The 15,818-nt window shown below is 36.6% G+C and overlaps 1 protein-coding gene across 1 annotated transcript in view; it reads left to right on the top strand.

The window, feature by feature from the left end:
• Positions 1-15,818, top strand: part of SPTLC3 (serine palmitoyltransferase long chain base subunit 3) — a 131,159-nt gene that overhangs the window by 40,764 nt on the left and 74,577 nt on the right. The window contains exons 3-4 of the mRNA XM_037494608.2: positions 9,095-9,249; positions 9,870-10,018. Of these exons, the coding sequence (XP_037350505.1) occupies positions 9,095-9,249; positions 9,870-10,018 (304 nt within the window). The remainder of the gene's footprint in view (positions 1-9,094; positions 9,250-9,869; positions 10,019-15,818) is intronic.

Raw genomic sequence — 15,818 nt, 5'->3', positions numbered from 1 at the left:
GAAGCAGACTTGGAAATGGAGGGTCGAGGACAAGAAACTTTCCTCAGTTCAACACCTGTACACCTGTGAGGGAGAGAAAGGGGAATGATGGAGCAGGTGAATTGTCCTCCAGACCCAGCTAGGGTCTCAGTGGATCCCACAGGGAGCCCTGGAGATGGTAACATTCTTCAGAGCATTCCTAATTGAGGGGAGAGCCTGAGTTTTCAATGATATTAATGGAGGCTGCCACCAGAGAGGTATGTGGTCTAGAACCTGGCAACTACCTTGAGCAAACTCCTCTCTAGCTTTCCAACCATGAGGAAAAGTGCTACCTTAGTCCTGAATAAGGACGTACATGGAATGGCCAGAGCCTGTACTGCAAATCTTGTCACTATTGCTACAAAAACTTTTAGGACCACCTCCCAGGGGTCAGACATCTTATTGGATAAATCAGTGCCCTGTATTTCTTTACAAGATAAGTGATGTCTCTCCAGTTGGCTCACTTTGGTAGGAACACCTTTTATACAGCATACTTTTTATTATATATTCCTTCCTTTTGAGACCTTTGGAGATTTAGAGGCATTCAGAGTAAAACTTTTCAAAGTTCTAGTAAACTCCAATGGATGCAAGTACTACGTCCCTTTACATGGGGCTTCGTCATCAGAAATGCTGTCTTCAGTCTTACCCCATACTTTTTACAGTCTCTTTGCTTTGTAGAAATAAACTATGGTACGACATCTTGAAGTCTCTGCTGGAAACATGGGATATGCTGCTTTCCAATAATACCTGGTTCTTTTCAGAAAAAATGAGCATTATTCTATTCTAAAAAGTGGGTAACTGAGAATACAGAATAGACTGTCCCAGAAGACGAACCAGCCAGGAACCAAAAGAAAGCAGAAAAAAGTTGATCCCTCCATCGTGGTAGAAAAGAGCATTTATGTATTTTAGATCATAAGTGAATCTTCTTATTTTTTATTATATTTTTTTATTCTGTTCATTATTTTTATCTTATTTTAATAAATTTATATGCAGTTATAGTATGCAACATAATTCAAAATAGTGAAATGATAGCTAATATTTCCCCATTTCAGAATCTCTTTATGCTTTTTCTGCTTTTTGATTTCTAGTCCAAACATCCAGAAATTGACTCTAACACATGAAGACTCTGATAATCCACTTTATCTGAATCACTTGATAACTGATTCACTTAATATTAGTGATCTACTTAATAAAAACTAAGTGGAAAGAATTTAAAAATTCCAAATCTTCCTTCAGGATAGGACTGAAATAATCCCAATCCCTGGGCAATGGTTACTTCAGACACCAGTAAGGAAAAGAACCATATAGACAGATATAAGGTTTAAGTATGTTGCTTAAATTTTCCTTAAAACTGATTTTGGGGACATGTATATCTCTTTTAATCAAGGTAAATTTAGAGTTGAATAATAATTCATTAAATATCTCTAGAGAAATTACTTTCTCAGTGATATAATGGCCCGAAATCTAGAAAAGGATATCAGCAAATATAATCAAGTGAATGACAAGCATCGTCAGGGCCACAATTTATCAGTCTCTATGGTTTGATAACATTTTCAGCCAGACCTGTTCTACATGTCACCAGACTGTTAAAAACCATTACAGTTGCAATTCCGTGTTCACATTAGATCCAGATATTCCCCAGTGTCCCTACAAGTACATCCCAGACATTTCTGGCCTGATTCCAGAAATTTTTACTCCCACATGAAACAAAGAAGTTTCAGTAATTCTAAATACAGAAAATTTTAAGATAAATCTTCAAATTTTTACATAAATTAAAACATACCCATTTGCATCCATATTTTGCATCCTAATGCAACAGCAAGGTGTACCCAAGAAACTTTCTTCCAAGTAATTTGAAAGATGGAGTTCTTTCAGGTTACTAGGTGTGAGATATGGTTTTGTCCAAAGCAAATAAATCAGTGTCCTGTAGCAAGCAGTGGCTTATCTGTTTGCTCCTGTGTGGGTCCAACACAGAGAGCTGCCTTAGAGTTCCCCTGGGAATCTAATTTATTAACCAGCAATTTGTATGATAGTAATACTAGACCAGTGCTTCTCAACCCTGACTATACATTTTAATCACCCGAGAAGTTTTAAAAGCTATTAATACCTGGCATTTACCCAGAGATATTCTGATTTGATTGGCTTCCTGTTCACCCTATTAGGTGGGCTTTGTAAAAGTTTCTCTGTCCCATTCATATTGTTGCAAATGATAAGAGTTCATCTTTTTTATTTTTTCATTTATATACATAATCATCGTTATGTATATATGCCACATCTTAATCCACTGATCTGAGCATTTAGGTTGTTTCTGTAACTTGACTGCTGCAAACAGTGCTGCAGTGAGCATAGAAGTGCACATATCCTTTCAAGTTAGTAGATATCTAGGAGTGGAAATGGTGGATCATAATCTATTTTTTAATATTTTAAGAAGCCTCCATATTGTTTTCAATAGGGGCTGGAGCAGCTACATACCACAAACAGTGCATGAGGGTTCCTCTTTCACCACATCCTCACCAACATTTGTTGTTTTTGTTTTTTTGTTTGTTTGTTTTTAATGTGGACCATTGTCACAGAGTAAAGTAGTATCTGATTGTGGTTTTGATTTGCATTTCCTTGATGATAAGTGATGTTGAAAATTTTTTCATCTGACTGCTGTTGGCCACCTGTATATCTTCTTTGAAGAAGTATCTATATAACTCCTTTGCCCATTATTTGATTACATTCTTTATTTTCTTTTTTGTTGATTTATATGTGTTCTTTGTAATCTTGGATATTAGCCCCTTGTCAAATGTAAGATGTGCAAGAATTTCTCCTGTTTAGTAGGGTCTTTATTTGTTTCAATGATAGTTTTACTGGACAGAAGCTTTTTATTTTTTATTTTTATTTTTTTATTAATTTAAAACAATTTTTTTACATCATTGTTCATTTTTAAACAATATTTGCTTCCCCCTACCTACCTCAGGTGTAGTCCCCATAGAGTTTCCTTCACCAATGCAATGCACCCGTGTACCATCACCTCAGTCCCCTGTGTTCCTTCCTCCCTCCCTCTGATCCCTCTCCTGCCTCCTCCCCTGCAGTAAGTCTCTGATTTATAATTGTGTGTTTTTGCCTTGTTGTGTTTTGTACTGTTATTATTTTTTTCCACTGATGTCTTATTTGGTTCCCCTATATTCCTCCTATAAGTGAAACTATCCAATATTTTTCTTTTTCCTTCTGGCTTATTTCACTGAGCATAATTCCTTCTAGCTCCATTCACATTGCTTCAAATGGCATGAATTTATCTTTTTTGATTGCTGAATAATATTCCATTGTGTATATATGCCACATCTTCCTGATCCAGTCATCTATTTTGGGGCATTTGGGTTGTTTCCAGGTTTTACCTATTGTCAATAGTGCTGCAATAAACATAGGTGTACAGGTGTTCTTTTGAATCAGTGTTTTTGTGTCCTTTGGGTAGATCCCTAGTAGTGAAATTACCAGGTCATATGGTAGCTCCATTTTTAATAGACTGAGGAACCTCCAGACAGCTCTCCATAGTGGTTGAACCAGTTTGCACTCCCACCAGCAGTGTAGGAGAGTTCCTTTTTCACCACATCCTTGCCAACATTTGTTGTTGCTTGTTTTTTTGATATGTGCCATTCTTACTGGTGTAAGGTGGTATCTCAGTGTGGTTTTTATTTGCATTTCCCTGATGATAAGGGATGTTCAACATTTTTTCAGATGCCTGTTGGCCATTTGCATTTCCTCTTTGGAGAAATGTCTTTTAAGTTTTTCTGCCCATTTCTTGACCAGATTGTTTATTTTGTTGGACAGATTCTTTTATTTTTGCTTTTGTTTTCCTTGCTGTTGGATTCTGGTCCCCAAACGTATCCTGAAGCTAATGTATTGGACTGTTTTCCTGGATGGAAATGGAGGGGAATAAGGTCAGCAAAATAAGTGTCCATGCCTGAAAAACACTTTACATTTTGGGACCCAAATATTTCCTTTCTAGAAAATCTCTCCCTCCTTTTCCTCATTCTTCTTTATCTTCTTTTCCTCCTCTTCACCACCTTATCATCCTTTTGGTTTTGCAACTTCTATTACAGAGATATTGGGTCTACCAAATTTGCCCTACATATGTCTTGACTCTTCTGTTGTATTTTCTTTCCTCTGTCCTTTCCTTTATGTCCGGAAAAAATAATCAATATACCATTATAGCTTATTAATTTACTTTACAGCTATATCCATTATATTTTTGAGCTGTTTATCATTTTAAAGTTTACAGTGTTCTGTAATGTCTCTCTAGATATGTCATTTATGTATTTTTTAAATTATTTTTCTATTAGCTCTGTTAACTCTTTTCACTAGAAGAACAAGTTCTTCTTGTTGAAATTTGGTGCCTCTTATTGTGCTAGTTTTCCTTAAATAAGGGTGACATTTTATGTTCCTTTTTTGTATTTAATAATCCTTATTTGTCTGTGCATTCACCTATTTTGAATGACTGTAAAAGGGAAATGGAGTGAGTTTCCAGGACCAATAATTTGTGTCATTGCTATGTGGGATTCTCACCTCTCACACTGGAACATTCTTCTGCTTAGCTCTTTTTGCCCATCATAGTGATTTGTCTGTCGACAATATTACTGCTTCTTAATTATTAAGCCATTAGAATGAATCAGCTTACCAGTTAATCACTCCAAATATCAATGTCTTTCAATTATTGATGCTCAGATTGTAGCTCCCCCACAGCTTATGTCCACACTGGTCTTCTCTAGAAATGCTTATAGTTTCCTATGGTCTTCTTGCTTCATTTGTCAGATCTTGTTTATGTTCTATCTTTTTTGATCCTTCTAGTTTTCTGATTCTGTTGGTAATACTCTTGATTGTTTTTCTTTTTAATTTCTTAAAAGATTTGTTTATTCATGCATACAAGAACTGGAGTAAGGCCAGAGGTGGGGTGGGGGGTGAGAGGATTCACCAGAGACAGAGTAGGGAACAGAACAGGTGGATTGACTGAAATACACTGCTGAAGGGAGCAGTGGGTGAGATAGGAGAGGTCTGCTGTGCCTTGTGGGTTAGCTCCCTGGCCAGTCAGGGATCGAACTTGTGCTTCTGTGGCTGCGGATAGCTTCATAGTGATACAACTTAACCCCTTGTGCCACCAGGGAGACCCCTTTGATTGTATTTCTAAGAATTTACAATTTTTTTTTGTTTTTAAATATCATTTTTTTTCATTTCGCAGAACTTTCAGATGAATGGTAGATTACATCTCTATTTAACCTCTGCTTAATTTCTTAATAAGAAAATTTAAACTTAACCATATTCACTTGATATTTCTCATACTTAAAAGAATTGTACATAATATAGTTACATCTTCAAAAAAAATAGAAAACAAATTTCTTTTATTATTTTCTGAGCTCAGCCCTGGTTAGAAAAAAACACTGTCTTTCAAAAGGAAGTAGTGTTACAATATGAAATGTTAGGTGAGAACAGCAGTGTCACTGTAGGCTCAAATGAATAATTGATGTTTGATAATAATTCTTTCTCCTTCTGCAGGTCCTTGATTCTATTTGTTACTGAATGGGCACATAATTAAATCAAATATGGAACATCCTTCTAAGTTCAGTGGTATTTTTTACAATGGATTGTGGATATGTTTTGTTCACTTCTTTATTAACACTTAGCCCACAGCATGTTTTATTGAAAGGAACACTGATTTTCTAACTGAATGTAATTCCCAATTTGTCCTCTCACATTTTTCGACTTCCCATTGATTTGTCTATAACAGTTGGGTAGATATATCTATAACATGTGGGATACTATAAAGTGCCCTACAAATTAAAGGTGGAAAAATATTGTCATATTATAAAAGAAACAAAGTCATCTTTGTAGCTGCAACTTCGGGTTTTTTTTAACCATCTTATACCTTCCAAAATGATTGTGTCCTTATGGCCTTGACTTCTTCATATCTACTCAACTGTATCAGGAAGAAAAATAAAGATAGTGAATAGGCAAAGTGATAAATTAAATCACAGATAGATAAAAGATATGTTCTATTGCAATGTTTCTGTTTTTGCAATAGCTAGTCTAGTTTCATTTTCTAGCATAGTTAAAATGCTGTGGGAGGTTTACCTGAGACTTGAGGACATTGCCCTTTAGAAGGTGTTGACAGTTCCTAAAGAAACCTACTGGTGCTCAAAGGAATGGGGTGGGGTGAAAATACACCCATACAGAGGCAGGAAGCCTCATAAGGGCAGAGGAAGAGGAAGACAGTGCCCCCAAAGCAATGCAATTCTTTCCTGTGCTAGATCTTGACTTCAAAGTAGGTTTCCCAGCTCATTGTCTCTCTCATAAACAAGTAGACCACTAAGTTTGTGTTTCCATTCTGACCTAGCACTCATACCACACACAAGGAAATGGGCTGTATGATTAAAAAAACTGACCCATCCCTTTGGCAGAGAAATTTTGTGAACCTAATTTTTAGTTTCTATTGAATACGAAGGACATTTCCCTGGCAGAATGTCTTCTCTAATCCCATAGAATAAGTTAGAGTCCCAGTATCTTGCCTTCACAGCACTTATCTCACTGATGAGTTACTTGTTCATTTCCTCACAGGTAGAAATTCAGGATCTCTGAACCGGGAGCCAGAAAGAATGGGCAGGATGAAGTTCTGTCCCACCTTTTCTCAGGGCTATGATGACACATCACTATGATGAAGCATCAATGACAGTTGGCCTAAGTTGTTTTCTCTAGTCAATGCCAAGTTCTTTATGATGACTGAACACTCCTCCATTGTCTGGCATCCTGTTGGCCTTATTCTTCCATATTGTGGGTCATGCTTTTTTTGTCATTGCTTATATTTTAGAGGAAAGCTTGGATAAGCTGGGATAGGTGCCAGACCAGAGTTCAAATCACTTAGCTTGCTGGGTCTGATTTTTCTCACATGTCAAATGGATATTTGCCTTTGTTTCTTTAAATGTTTTAATAGAATTTATTTACATTTAAATAAAAGTAATGACTGATAAGTTATTTCCTTAAGATCTTTATTTTGTACAACTACAATGTTTTCAAACATTTATAGAATGTTCCCAGTACTGATGGGTCCACAGTACTGAACTTTGTATATATTCCCTTTCTAAGTTTAAACATGTCCTGTACACTGAAGAAGTCTGGTGTGGCAGAGTTGTTATCTGTGACAACTTGACAACAGGGAAGCCTCTTGATGAGTGTTCCATTGTTCATTCATTTACTAAATGGTATTTATCTCTACGATTTTTATGTCCCTGCTATCCAGGTACTTTGTGCATCTGTGGTTCCATATCTGAAATTAATCTTGTTTTATTTTGTAGAAATAATATTCAGTGTTTTTTTTTACATAAATTAACTGTTTTCCTAAAGTAACTAATTTCTCATAAAGTCTAAAACTAGAATTCCATTCAATCTAGAACCATTACTTATACACCTATCCCTCCTTTTTTAAAAAATAGGATGAGTTTATAAATAAATTTTAAAAGTATAAATGGAAGGACACCAGTTTGGGGGATATGGAGTAATCCACCCATCAGTCATAGTTTTTAAAAAATGTTAATAAACCAAAGAGAAAATAGTTTGGAAAAAATTTTCCTAAAATACCATAATTTCCTTTTCTCTCTATGTTCATTTCCTTGTTAGAACATACGATGTTGTACTGATTATCATAACATTGTAGCTTAAATAATAATAAAGCCTGTGTCAGGATACTTAGCTATCTAAAAGCAAATGATTTGCTCTGAGATTTTCAACTTTTAAATGTAACCAGTAGAATTCCCCAGTCATCATTCAGTCACATGTAATAAACAGTCCTCATTATGTGGTTATCAATAGTTTTTATAGATAATCACAATCACTTTACCCCAGCCCCATGAGTGATGGTTGTCACTGAAAATCACAGGATGAAATGATAGAAAAGACTAATGATTGTTTGGATGCAGCCACCAGTCATCAAATCTATAGAGTCTATTTATTTTCTTCTGGAATGGAATAGTTCAGGAGATGAATGGGCAAGTAACACTAGATAGTCCTTCACAGAATCTTTCCTTGTGTTCCTCCTTGCTCCCTTAGGAAATCAGTTTTATTTCATAAGGGATAGGAAAGCAAATATCTCAAAGGAGATGGGAAGGAGACTAAGAAAGTTTATTCCCAATTACTCTGTGGCTCCCTATTGCCTCCTGGGTAATTTCTGAGTTCCTTGCATGAACACTTTAGGCTCCCAGTTTCTATGCCCAGCTAACATTGCCCTTTCAACCACACCACAGGAAACAGTGGATGGATATTCTGAGTAGAGTAATATTTCTACCCATAGAAAGCTCGTCCCATCTTCAGTGCACATCTCCAAGTACCTTCCTACATAGAGCTATCTTGATTCCTCCAGCAAGATTTGACTCTCCCTCGGGCTTTAATCTTACATACACCCAAAGTACTTGGCTTAAATCAAGGTTTTACATAGGCTGCCTTGTACTCACTGCTAGGCTTTAGATGACAATGTTCGATATGTCTTGCTTTGAGCCTCACTGGGATTGCAGATCCCTCAGGCATGGATTACATTTTGTTCCACAAAACAGTGCTGCTACTTCAACTGTAAAAGGAGCCACGTATCTCCATGGGTGGCTCAACTCAGTGTCTAGGCCCTTGGCTATTACAGCTAGTCCTCCACCTTTCCAACAATTCAGTCGCATCCACATTTCTGAAAACAGAACGAGTACGGATATTTATATTAAAAAAAATTTGAGACCAATTTTCATCCAACAGATTTTTTTTCCAACTGCTTTAGATATACATAATTCCCTTCCACTCATTTTGGGATTTTTATATTGACCTGTCATCTTTGTTGCCTTTATTTGCCACATTTTTACTTCCCCCATTAAATGTAAATTCTTTGAGCATGGAGAACTCAAGAGTTATCTGTGTACCTCACCTGTACCCTGACTCAGAGACCCTTGTTCAAAAAATATCAGCAGATAAAATATATGCGTGACTCTCTCTAGTCATCCCCGGTCTTCAATTGTATATAAAATACAGAAAATAAGGGACCAAAGATAATCTTCTGCCTCTTTTATAACAGAATTTTGTGCCTCTATATCAAAACTTTGAGAATTTTTACATACGGAACCTTTACATGAGAATCAGAGACAACTGGAATCGGCCCATCTGCAGTTCCCCGGGGCCTCAGTTTGATGTGATGGAGAGGGTGTCAGATGACTACAACTGGACATTTAGGTGAGGCAGCCACTGGAGGGGCTTGGTGGAAAGAAAATCCTTTCAGTGAAATTCTAGTGTGGGCACCAGATTACAGACTGGGGGAAGAAAAAACAAAACTACAAAGTTTGGAAAGAATCTTCTATCACTCAGCCCACTGCAAGCCCTCATAGTGCCAGCAGGGGAAATCACTAAATTAAGTTACTAGGGGTGGCTTGTTTATATTGTAAATAAAGTGAGACCTGTTTCAGCAATAAAGTCAGCCAGTAGGTGCACTTTTCAGCTACATCGACAATTTATGCCCATCTACTTCTTGCTGAGATTCGGTGGTCATGGCTCCTTCTCATTTAGAAAGTTCTTGCTGGAATTTAAACCAGAGCACATATGTCATAAACAGGTACTCGAAGAAAATCAGGGCCGTGTAATACTCCAAGGCTCAGGGTCCCTTTTTCCAAAGATCTGCCCAGCTTTCTGCCAGGGTTGCTTTCCTCTAAAGGCTAACCATTTTGTGGTGACAATAAGCAAGTAATGAAAGAAAATGTATGATTTGAGCCAGACCTAAGATTTTTGTGAATCTTTTATGAGGCACTAAGGTACTGAATGAGAAAGCTGTTTGTTCTCACCTGCCCTTCTTTCTATAGATTTACTGGAAGAATCATCAAAGATGTCATCAACATGGGCTCCTATAACTTCCTTGGCCTGGCAGCCAAATACAATGACTCTATGAAGACAGTAAAGGATGTTTTAGAGGCATACGGCCCAGGTGTGGCCAGCACCAGACAGGAAATGGGTATGTAGCTTTGTATTTAGTCCTTTTCCTTGTGACTACCTCTCAAACTTAAATTGTCTCTAGATTGTGTAACTCAAGGAGTTGTTATAAAGTACAAAAAGAAAAAGGCATATGAAAGTCTTTTTGGAAATTTCAAACATTATGCTGTTGTCAGGCTGTTTATTAATTACACATTTAGTTCTTTTAGATAAATAATAATGGTTCTTCCCTGATTACATAGTAACTGTTGTACCTCTTCCATCTGTCTTTTTCTGGTTCCTTTCTTCTACTTTTCCTTTTTTAACAGCTTTATTGAGGTAGAATTGATCTTCAAAAATTTGTACTTATTTGATGCCCTCCTTTTTTGTGATAAGAACATTTACTATGAGATCTACTCTCATAACAAATTTTAAAGTAGGGCCTCCCTGGTGGCACAAGGGCTTAAATCTCAGCACTATGAAGCTATCCTTAGCCACTGAAGCATGAGTTTGATCCCCAGCCAGGGAGCAACCCACATGGTGCAGCAGACCTCTCCTGTCTCCCCTGCTGCTCCCCTCAACAGTGTATTTCAGTAGATCTGCCTGTTCTGCTCCCCAGTCTGTCTCTCTCTGGTGAATCCTCTCTCTCTCTGTCTCTCTCTCTGTCTCTGTCTCTGTCTCTCTGTCTCTCCCTCTCTCTCTCTCACACACACACACACACTCACACACAAAACCCCTCCTTCTCACACCTCTAACCTACACCCAAGCTCTTGTATGCATAAATAAATATAATAAATCTTTTTAAAAAACAGAACTTTTAAAGTATATCATACATTGTTGTTAAGTATAGACAATATGTTTACATAGCAGATTTTAGAACTTATTCACCTATATACTTAGTCTTTATACCTACTGAACAACAACTTCCCATTTGGATTGGGCAATTTCCCCCATTTTCTTAGTGGTATCCATCACTGAGTAAAATGATCTTGCTTTTGTACTTGTGAATTGTCTATCTCTGCTGCCAAAATACAAGTTATTGGTGGGAGGAATTGGCTTTACTGACTTGAGTTGAATGATTGAATGCTTGGACAGGGTGAGCCACACTATTTTATTTTTTTTTTTTTTAGCTGAAACAATGTTTCAGCTCTACTTTCAGGGGAATGAAAGGTGGACAAAGGAAACTTCCGTTCCTTTCCACTTTAGGGAGAGAGATGCAAACTGTTGAGGCAATTCCTGGCACATTGTTTTCTTAAATGGCATTTCATTTATTCCTCACAAAAATCTTGTGCTGTAGTAGGCGGTACAGGTGATATTATTCTTACTTGTCTTCCTTTTGAGGCAGGAGGGTTGGGGATACAAGCAGAGCAAGAAAGAAAGTTTCTATTCAGCAGAGTTGACTTGTTCGTGATGCCCCATGTGGAGATGGGCAGGAACTATAATACCTCCAGCCATAAAAGGCATGGACATGTTTCTGGAGATGTTTTTTTGGGTGTTGATGACACTCAATACCAGGATCATTAATGAGCCAGACAGAAAACACGTCCCTATTGATGGTGTCCCCATAACTTGAGTCACAACACTCTGTCATCAGAGCCAGCAGAAGCAGAAGGGAGGCAGCTGAATGCAGGCAAGTGTTGCTTCCAGTGGAAGCCAGATACAGAACATGGATTCCTGACTCTCAGGCTAAACAGGTTCCTACCTCCCAGCTGCAGCCACCACCAAAATAGCTTCAGTGCCCAAGTGGAAGGTTGAACCTGGGGAAGGAGCAGCAAAGTAAGAGCCCAAGAGTAAATCTGATGGTTAAATCTACACCTGCAGATGTTAAAGCAAAACCCAAAATACTGTAGGAAGTGATAAGCTTCCAGAAAGAAATGTACAGAATTTCAAATGCTGTTTTAAGGGAGAGGCTGTGACTCTCTTGTGGATCAATGTAAGAGTCCACAGGTTGATGGAAGGAGGAGGATTGTATTTTTTATATAGTGTCAATATGAGGCAAAGGTAAAAAGAATCATAATCAAGGATTTGAAATGTCTGACCCATTTTAAATTCTTACTTTCTATATTATTTTTATTACAATATTCACTGATATGGATTCTTCTTCAAATTGTGTGCCATATTTGACATCATTGGTAATTGCAGATTTGTTTTTCTTAATCCTTTGTTAATTTGTTGTGAAAGATTAGAAATTTTTGAGTTTTGGTTGGTCTGTGATATTACAATATGAATTAGTGAACTCTTGATTGAATAGCTTGTCAAAAATGAAAACAATGGTTATTAGGGTCAAGTTTTTAAAGTGACTTGCCTCCAAAGTTTTAACTGGAAAGTTGCTAGAATAACTGTTTGCAAACACATTCTAATATCATCTAGACTTTTAGATTTCCAACAAAGGATGGAGACCCACATAAAAATTGTTCATAATGGTTGAGTATTAAAATCAAACAACAATCAGTAATATCAGCCCTCTGTATGGTGTTTCCACATTTGATCTTTGAATTTCCTTACCTGAAAGAGTGATTTCTTTTTTTCTGTGCATGAAAAATATCTATTTGAGTGTATTCCTTGAACGATAGAAGGCACAGTACAGCAACCCCTGGGGCAAAGTAAATGCCTAATTGCTTGTTCTACTTTCATTTGAATTAAAGAATTTCATTTGAATTAAAAGAATTTCATTTGAATTAAAGAGGCTAGCAGAAGTTAAACTAAGTTTTTGAAACTTTAAACTTAATAGATTCACCTTTAAAAATTATAAAAATGATGTGGCTCTTAATGAAGATAGAAACCATTCATACCCTTTGTGCATCAAGTAACACAACAGAGATGTATATGGCTGTTCACTTTCTGTACAACTGGAAATTAATAGGGTATGATGAGGGGTTTTGAAGATCATGTGAGTCAATTTAACATTTAACAATTTAACTAGAAACAAAACCAAGAAAAAATAAACATTGAAAAAGTGATAGATCATAAATTACCTCCTGACCCTTAAAAATGCAGAAGCCAAAAAAAAAGGGCAAAGGACATTAAAAAAGTGATTGTTGAATTTAATATGGATGCATTGAATGCTGAACCTTAAAAACATATTCCCTGTATACTTCTCAACCACAAGTCTAAATACAAACACTATTATATATAATATTGGCACACTTATTTGTATATAATAAGAATAATATTTCAAATCATTTGGAAAGGATCAGTTTCATCGTAATTAATGGCATGATAACTAGTCAGTCTTCCAAGCAAGTAAATTAGATTCATACCTCACATATCACAACTAGGTAAATTACACCTAGATAAATTGCAAATGCATTTTGGATTGAAATGTAAAAACCAAGAACAAACATCCTCAAGAATAACTATATAAAAAAAATTGAAAATGAATGAATGAACAAAATAAAAATATTGTAGAATTCAAATATAAAACATGCTAATGTGAGTTCCTTGGTGAGGGCACTCCAGAAATATCAAACTAATAGTTCAGTTAATGTAAGCAACACCTCTAATTAGTCCATTGAAGCTACTATAACAAAATGCCACAGACTAGCTGAATTCTAAACAAAAAATAAATTATTTTCCACAGTTCTAGAGGCTGGAAGTACAAGATCAGTGTGACAGCCTGGTTGGGTGAGGGGTCAATTTAAATTTCTGGTTGTATCCTCGCATGGTGGGAGGGATGGAATAGCTCTCTGAGTCCTCTTTTATTATTATTTTTTTAATTTTTTAATTTATTGTTTACATCATTGTTCATTTTTAAAAAATATTTGCGACCCCCCACCTCAGGTGTAGTTCCCATAGAATTTCCTTCATCAGTGCACCCGTGCACCATCACCACAGTCCCCTGCACTAGTCCCTCCCTCCCTCTAATCCCTCTCCCTCCTCCTCCCCTGCAGTATGTCTCTGATTTATAATTGTCTGTTTTTGTTTTGTATTGCTATTATTTTTTCCCACTGATGCTTATTTGGTTTCCTTATATTCCTGTTATAAGTGAAACCATCTGATATTTTTCTTTTTCCTTCTGGCTTATTTCACTGAGCATAATTCCTTCTAGCTCCATTCACGTTGCTGCAAATGGCATGATTTTATCTTTTTTGATTGCTGAATAGTACTCCATTGTGTATATGTACCACATCTTCCTGATCCAGCCATCTATTTTTGGGCATTTGGATTGTTTCCAGGTTTTACCTATTATAAATAGTGCTGCACTAAACATAGCAGTACATAGGTGTTCTTTTGAATCAATGTTTTTGTGTCCTTTGGGTCGATCCCTAAGAGTTGAATTGCTGGGTCATATGGTAACATCTGGGGCCTCTTTTATAAAGGGACTTTTATAATCTCATTTATGAGAACTCCACCTTCATGATTTAGTCACTCCCCAGAGGTCCCACCTCTAAATACCATCACCTTGGGTATTAGGTTTTCAATATCTGCATTTGAGGGGGATGCAGACATTCAGACCATAGCAGTTTCTTCTCAAGCTTATCACTTGCCATCATCCCTTAGATCTGCAATCTGTGACGACGTCCAATATTTCCAGCAGAACTCATCTAACAGGGCAGAATGTCATTTTAGATAAAAGGGATCCATCTCAAATGACCTCCAGGCTGACATTGCGCCACACGGGCCACCCTGCCCCATTGGAAGCAGACAGTCCTGTTTAAAGGAAAAGCAGCTTGTTCCCAATGCAGCCATGGACCAGAACGGTTTGCCCTTCAGTTTCTTAAGCGTTATTGAGACAGTCTACTGTGTCCTCATTCTCCAAGGAACTGGAGAAACTACTCCCACAAACCTTAGGAGAAAATGTCTAGCCAAATGAAACATGTAAACTTCAGTCCATAAACATAATGTCAACAAAGTTAAAAGTCAAAGAATAAAATTACAAAGTTATTTCTGATATATCTGACTAAAAGTTAATATTCTGAACATGTGAAAATTCTTCTAAATCAAAAAAGACAAAGAACACCCCAGTGTAAGAAGTGAGTCAAGGTTTTGACTAAGTTCAAAGAATGAATAAAAGAGTGTCATTGAAGCAAGTTGGTTTTGATCTCCGAACATATCCTGACATACTTGATAGTCCAGATTTCCAAATTCAGGAAAGGTTAAACTCATACAAACTTGAGAGAAGCTTTTGTTTCCTCCCCCGACTTTTATTCTGCAAGTATGTGTAGTTTCTTGGTCTTTCTTTCCTTGAGCACCAAATGGCTAAGAAATGTTATATATAGTAACAATACATTATTTGAACACATATAAACTTTTTGCACTGCTATAGTTTCATCTAATAATTGTTAATGAGAACTTCACTTCTAAGAAAACAAGCTCATAGATTGTCGCAAGTCTACTCCTGTGCCAATGAAAACTCTTGTCTACATAGAGACTGTCTTCATTCTCAAAGGAAAGTCTTGTATTTGAGTCACCTCTTCAGGGAAACCTGAATAGTATGCATACCTAAAAATTTCATAGGTTAGAAGGTATAGGTTTCATATGAAACCTAGGTATAGGTTTCATAGGTTGCTGGTATAGACAAGTAATTGCCATGATAACAACTTGGGAATAAGAATCCTCTAGATTTAATAGCAATTTCTAGATCCCTAAATCTAGCATATATCCAACTTTTTCTCCTTTTCTTCATTTACACTAAGAATCCTATTACATCCAAATATAATAAGAATATAGATAATTTCATAGGTTTTCATTCAAGCTGTAATTGTAATTCCAAGAAATAGTCTTCCAATTTTTTCATCTTTAAAACATCAGAAGGGACATACTAACTTAGCAATCAATAGAATTGGATATAACAGGATTTTTTTTTTCCATTCTCAAGTTTCAGATATGACTTTCATCTTAGT

The sequence above is a fragment of the Talpa occidentalis genome, unplaced genomic scaffold, assembly GCF_014898055.3.
Source record: "Talpa occidentalis isolate TD23 unplaced genomic scaffold, MPIMG_talOcc4v2.1 talOcc4.10, whole genome shotgun sequence".
Classification (NCBI taxonomy): domain Eukaryota; kingdom Metazoa; phylum Chordata; class Mammalia; order Eulipotyphla; family Talpidae; genus Talpa; species Talpa occidentalis.
This window is presented reverse-complemented; position numbering and strand designations above follow the sequence as displayed.